The sequence below is a fragment of the Gekko japonicus genome, unplaced genomic scaffold (assembly GCF_001447785.1).
Source record: "Gekko japonicus isolate JY-2015 unplaced genomic scaffold, Gekko_japonicus_V1.1 scaffold1344, whole genome shotgun sequence".
Classification (NCBI taxonomy): Eukaryota; Metazoa; Chordata; class Lepidosauria; order Squamata; family Gekkonidae; genus Gekko; species Gekko japonicus.
This window is the reverse complement of record NW_015164226.1, coordinates 205,645-212,767: the sequence shown is the minus strand read 5'-3', so window position 1 is coordinate 212,767 and position 7,123 is coordinate 205,645. Positions and strand designations below refer to the sequence as shown.

Here is a 7,123-nt window from a genome sequence, read left to right as displayed (position 1 = left end):
GAGCAGGCTGGGATGGGGGGGGGGTACTGGGCTGCTGATATTGTTCCTTGACGGGACCTCCCCTTTGGTGGAGGACAAGGTGCAACTGTGAGTCAGGGTGCTTGGGAGCTGCCCCACTGTACACTGGATCAGCTGGCCAAGCAACCCTGGAACTCAGTCCCTTGCAGGATCAGAGCCCTATGCAGCTGCCGCCACAGTAGAACTACACCAATCTTTTGTAGTTGCTGAGCACTCCCTCCCAGGATGGATAAGTGTCATTTGGAAGGAAACAGCATCTGTCTTGGGGTGGGGGATGTCTCATGGAAAATCCCCCCCATGATAGGATAGGACTGTGGACCTTGCCAGGGCGCTGCAGACATGACTGAGCCCAGCATGGCACCTGTATGGTTTGGTATCACTCTGCATGTCTCCTGCTTTCCCGCAAGTGGGGATTCACCAGGGAGACCTGCCACATGACTTTACTGCTCCCCCCCACTCTACTCAGTCTCTGATTCCAGCCTGCCTCCTGTCAGCTGGAGATCAGTTGTAAAGGCGGGAGATCCCCAGGCAACCCTAAGGTGAGACCTGGAGAGCTCTTGCTGTTACAATTGATCTCCAGATGACAGAGATCAGTTCCCCTGGTGAAAATGGCTGCTTTGGAGGGTAGACCCTATGCCATTATCCCCTGCTGAGTCCTTCTATTCCCCCCCCAATGCTGCCCTCCATAGGATCCACCTCTCCAGGTATTTCCATAATCAGAGGTGGCAGCTGTGCTTTCTCCTCAGTGCCTGTTGCTAGGCAACCAGGTTCTGTCACTAAAAGGCCCTTTTCACACCTATTTTGGCCTTTGGGAGAAAACTCATTGGGCCCAGTCCTGATAGGGTTGCCAACTCCAGGTGGGAAATTCCTGGAGATTTGAGGGATGGAGCCTGGAGAGGATGAGGAGGGAGGAGGGGTGGGACCTCAGACAGTCCATAGTTTTTTCCAACCCAGCAATTCCCTCATGGGGAACCATTGTTGCCAATATCCAGGTGGGGGCTGGAGATCACTCAGAATTACAACTGCTTTCTAGGAGGGAGGGGGAGGAGATTGAAAGCTGAAGCCAGGGGGCAGATAACGGTAGGTTGATGGTTGGCTGGGAGGGCGATCAGGCTGCCAATTCCAGGTTGGGAAATTCCTGGAGATTTGAGGGGTGGAGCTTGAAGAGGGTGAGGTTTGAGGAGGGATGGGACCTCAGACAGGTACAATGCCATAGACTCCACCCTCCAAACCAGCCATTCCTTCATGGGGAACTATTGTTGCCAGTCTCCAGGGGAGGGATGGAGATCATGCAGAATTACAACTGCTCTTCAGATGACAGAGATCAGTTCCCCTAGAGAAAATGGTGGACTCTGTGTCATTATTCCCTGCTGCGGTCGCCACAGCAAACTGACGCTGAGTGCCCAAGGCCGGGGCACTCTCCCAGAGCCTCTTTCTTGATCTCGTTGTATTTATTTCTACAACAGGCCTTATTCCTAGTAATATTTATAAAAAAACTTAAGATGCTCCATACTAAATGCTCTAGCCATAACAAAAATACAAATGGTCACTGAAAGCAAAAGCTTGTAATATATAGGAGACAGCATATTATTGTAGTGTGTGTGTGTGTGTGTGTGTGTGTGTGAGAGAGAGAGAGAGAGGTAGAGAGAGAGAGAGAGAGAGAGAGAGAGAGAGAGAGAAGGATGTATACATACATAGATATTACAGGCATATCCATGCACAAATTGAGCTTGCATCCAGTAGGAATAGATACACATTCCAAGCAACTACTAGAAACCAAACTTCTGTAATCCAAGTCTGATTCAAGTGTCTGGTATGAGAAGGGGCAATGGAATTCCCATAGCACAGTATTGTGGCTTGGCTTGCTATGGGCCGGAGAAGTGGCTTCAGTTGTAAGCAATGTTCCCTCTAAGCTCCACAGTGTTGTGAGCAGAAATTCTACCTCGTAAGTGAAAAAAGCTAGTAGCATTAAATTTGAGAATGAATATACATTTGACTATTGCATAAATTAGTTTTTAGAAGGTTACTTCCACAACCATGTAAACATCTCAGAATAATTTTTTAAATTATATTTAAACTATATTTTAAGAATGATTTAAACATTATAAGAGAAATCAGAATCAAGTCAAATTTCACCTGCCTCAGGCCACTATATTGGTAGACCTGTCCTCCTGAGAGCAGGTCTACCCATACCTTGGGGGAGACTAGTGTGTGTGTTTTTAGTGAAATATTACAACCGGCATTACAGGTCAAGTATAACAGAGGAAGAACAATCACTGTCAGAACCCTGCCTAACGTAACAAACAGGAAATTGCTTAAATGTTATCAGCCTGCCCAAACTACTTATTTATTCAAATATATATATCCCACTTTTCCCTGTAACTCAAGGCAGCTTACAAACCATATTGAAAAGCATAATAGGGGTGTGCAAAATTTTTTATTTCCCCTGGCTCCATTGTAGCCTATCAGGACCGTTACAGTCAACAGGCCCCTGGGCTTTAATGGAGAATTGATCTGGGGGTATCTGGGGCTCTGGGGGGCTGTTTTTTAGGTAGATGCATCAAATTTGCAGCATAGCTGCTGGTGCCATTCCTCACCACCACCCCCAGGTTTCAAAAAGATTGGACCAGGGGATCCAATTCTATGGGCCTCAGAAGGAGGTGCCCCCATCCTCCATTGTTTCCAATGGAGGGGGGAAATGCCATGTGAGCACTGAGATACATGTTAAAATTTTGTGTGCCAGCATCCCTACGATGGATGGATGGATAGTATATACATACCCATAATCTAGATGTGATCTTTGATGACAGGACAAATATTCCCTGACTATTACATAATGTCGATGTTTTAAAAGACACATGGTTTTTCTATCTGTATTTGGGCATTCATTAGGGAAGCGTTCTCTATATCAAAGTGAAGCAAGGCTTTCCAGTCCACTGCCACTACCACCAACTACTTTTTCAGTTACCAAATAAAAGAGAGTAACCATCAAATAAAGTCATCCTTACCTACACTAACATGTCCTTGCCATTTCCCTTCAAGCTAAAGATCATATCTGTTTTTCATCATTAACACTGATACAGTCAGTCAAACTTGCAACTTTAAATCCTTTGAAGTGTCTTCCTTGCTCTTTTCCCCACTTACACACCACTGCTTCAAGTGATGAGGAGCAGACAGATGTTCCCTTACCAGAGCCAGGCTGTAAATTGTTTGTATTGCACTTCTTCAGGTCCCTCTCTTCCATGCTTCAACTGCATCTCCAACTCTGCCTGCCTTCCCTGCACAATCACAACATAAATCAGCAGGAGACCTTACATGGGTAGTAATCCAGAGATTTCTATGGGGAGCACTTGCATAACAGATGTAACCTTTCCCCCAAGGTCCACTCCATAATCAAATCAAATTGTTCTTTATAAGCTCTTCCTCCATAATAAACTATGTGTTAGGTGACGGAATTCTAGTTTTTAAGAATGAGGATGCATCTATCCTAGGAGCACAGATAATACCATTAGCCCCATTAATTACTTAAAACTCCAGATTACTAAATTGTTTTTGTATGTAGGTAGGTTTCTGTTAACCAACTATTAACAGCAGTAGCAGCTGACCGAAACCTGCCAAGAGTATTATTCTACATCATTATTTCCTGCTTTATTACCATAGTTCATCTAGGCTTAATCGTTTTTAAAGATTTTGTTGAAATTTAAGGAAGAAAGTGTCCAAATTAAAGGCAGCAGGAGAATAGGAAGAGACCATTTCATGAGATGTATTTTAAATGGATGGCTGTGACCTAAAGAATGGCATTTTTTATATGCATTATGAAGTTTTTTGTGAACTCACATAAAAAAACCAAACAATTTTTTGGTTTTTTCAGTCATTCATTATACTTTTGGGTCAGTCATGAATAGCTTTTGATATAAAATCAGGTACATTTTCTAAAGGTAAGTCACTGTTTTAGAAACTTATGGTGGTTTTTGCCCACAACCAAAACAGTAGTGTACATGCTAACCAATTCTAATGAATGACCAAATATCTGCCCAATTTATTATGTGAGGCAGCCCTTCTTTTGAAGACTGGTGAACATGAATTTCTCTGTAATCTGGCACATATTCCAACATCTAGAAAGACAGAATAGTGAGACATTCTCCCTCCTCCCAGTTTATTGAGAAAGTAAATTTGGATTTTTTAAAAAAGTAGACTAAAACCAAAAGCATTATTCACAAAAAAAAAACCCACAACAAAATGCAAGTGAAAAACTGATATCTAAACACTTGATTTTACCCTCTGTTTCTCATTTTGCAGCTATACTGAAATGCCACACTTGGCCATAAATGTCTTTGGCTGAAATGACAGAGGTTTTTTAATATAATTTTTCAATGGATTAGTTCCAACTATTCTCTTTTTGACTAGTCATTGTTGTTGATATTCACACAGCTGTGAACAATGGATTCAACTAAACCATGCACAAGGTGTGAAGAACTTGACACCTATGAAGTTCTTATATCTTTATTCCCATACCCATGCGAACCCATTAGCCAAAGAAGTCATGGGCTGTTGTGGAGGGGAGGGGAGCAGGATGGTAGAAAAGAGAAAGGTATTAAAGAGAGGTATTAAACTCTCCTGAAAATTTAATGTTGAAAAAATGAAGCTCTTATCTTGCCTTATCTAATATAAAGCAGGCACATTTATTTATTTATTTATTTATGAATTACATTTAAAGCCCACCCACCTCAATCCTGAATGGCCCAGGTATGCACATACACTGCCCTCAAACAAGCTTGTCTTACTTGCAATGCTGCATGAAATGTCCTTTCCATAAATCCTGCCCAAGACTGAGGAAGCAGCAGAGAGCGGTGCCACTCCGAAGGCTGAATGTTTACCTGCAAGACGTGACATAACAAAAAAGGACTCACTGTATAAGGAACAACAGAACAGAAACAATGGATGTTGCAGGGTACTAGGGTAGATCCAGTGGCCTCTTCCTGCTACATGAGGAGCCTTCCTCCAAGAGGAGGAAGCCACTTGATCCCACCCTCTGAGGCTCAAACTAGATGTTACCATCTTACACCAGTTGAAACAGGTGCCCATCCGGACTTGCTGTTACACAGAAGAACAGAATATCTTACCTTAACAGAGCTCCATTGCTCCAGAGTGCCGCAAGGGGGGAGGAGAAAGACACATGGATCCAGAAAAGGGGCAAACTAGGCTGGCAAAAACTTTGGAGCTGAATGGAACAACAGAGCACTGCTAAGACAAGAGAATCTGTTCTTCTGTGTGACAGCAAGTCAGGACAGGTACCTATGTCCTGACCTGTGTGAGTTGGAGCACCTTGTTTGAGACTGAGTCAGTTATATGTGCACACATGCATCCATTTACACTGAAATCAGAACACTGGGTTTTGTACTTCTTGTAGCTTATTTTTTTTAAAAAAAACAGTCTACCAGTAAAGTTGCATCAGGTTCACAGGGGTTTCAGTAATGAGGCTTGTGCAGTTTGGAATCCTAAAAACTGCACAAGTTCTACAAACCTGAGGAATATCTGGGCTTGTTTTGGCCAATAAGTAGCCTCCCATGCTGAGAGGTGGATGAAAACAGAACTGGCAAGTTGTGATACAGCATGAGGATTCATAGCTCAAGGACAGAGTAAAAAAAACCTCAGAGGGTGTGCCCAAAAACCATTGAGGGCATCAACAGTAGCTCTTTAGGTCTCAGTCAGAGTTCACACAGTAAAATCGATTTATTTAACCTAATGAACGACACGACTCAGAGCTTTTGTAGCAATACAGTAAAAATGACCTCACACAAAAGGTTATCCAAAATTGCAAAGCTGATCTCGGAATAGAAATTCAAACCTTCTTTTGATTGAATACAACTTCACCAAAAATTCTCTTGTTATGTTCCTTAGACAGTGAAAGAAGTATATACACATTTAAAAATAATCTGAACTGCACAACTCCTGCCTTCCCAGTTCATACACTGTCATTATTACAGCAGCTTAAAAGAAATCTACTGCTCAGGATCTTTTTTGTCTGGCAGTGGCACTTCAAAGCCTACAGTTTTTTTTTCTTTTTCTTTAAGAGCACTGTAATTAAAATGACTGCTGTGCATTGTTATGTCTCATAATATTCTATGGCAGGCATAAGAATTAGTTTTTTGTTTCCAATGGTCCAATTATTTCTACTGTTGGCCTCAACTGTAAACACTGAAAGTTGTCACGACAGCCACTGGGAACCCATTAAAAACAAGTTATTAAATCTCACTGGTTTCCAGGTCAATATAACTTGAATGTAATAAACTAGCCAACGATACCAGTGTCAGCAGAGATGGACTCTTATCAGTATTTCTGTTGAGCTACTAGGTTTGGTGTTTTGTATGTAAAATTAAATTGAAGATTTCCCTCATCATACATTCTAAATTTTATCTAACAACTTGCAACTTCAGTTTCCATTTGTTTAAATATTTATACCCTGCATTCATTCAACATTCAAAGTAGCTGACAGCATCACTAAAATACCACGAAACATACCATTATATCCAAATGCCCAAAACACACACAGCCATGGTCCAATTTAAATTTAAAACCCACAAATTGATGAACAACATCTAACATGGAAATACCATTTGAAATTGCACTGCCCTTACACAGCTTTCTGGACCTAGAAAATAGAAGGCCTCTTTTGCCCTCAGGAATAGCATCTCAGAGAAAGTACAAACTAGATGTGAGTCATGACAGTGTCATCATGGCTGCCATTCCTATTCTAATGGCATAAAACGCTACAAGGGCACTGCGAGCTAAGGCACTCTTGTGGGTTGTTTCGGCACCGTGGCTGTTTCAGCACCTGAAAAGTGCCATGCTGCACACCCAATCAGGATCAGGCCCTCACAACATTTTAAAATTCCTTTAAAATGGTGGTGTCTTTATGGTAGCCATTAGGACAGTCACATCTAGTTTGGCCCTCTGTGTATGAGCAGCAAGTGACAGCAGGACCTCACCTTGGAGGACCACACCTGGTAGAAAGACAGAACAGCAAGCAACAGTGAGAGGATCCTGAGTGATATGTGGCTTGATATAGGTAGAGGCTTGAAGGTCCCACGGCGTGAAGGATTTA

The 7,123-nt window shown here is 42.3% G+C and overlaps 1 protein-coding gene across 1 annotated transcript in view; it reads right to left on the bottom strand.

Moving 5' to 3' along the window:
* Positions 1–7,123, bottom strand: part of FOCAD (focadhesin) — a 175,828-nt gene that overhangs the window by 60,663 nt on the left and 108,042 nt on the right. The window contains exons 22-23 of the mRNA XM_015408559.1: positions 4,803–4,895; positions 3,208–3,296 (exon numbers count right to left, since the gene is read on the bottom strand). Coding sequence (XP_015264045.1) covers positions 3,208–3,296; positions 4,803–4,895 — 182 coding nt within the window. The remainder of the gene's footprint in view (positions 1–3,207; positions 3,297–4,802; positions 4,896–7,123) is intronic.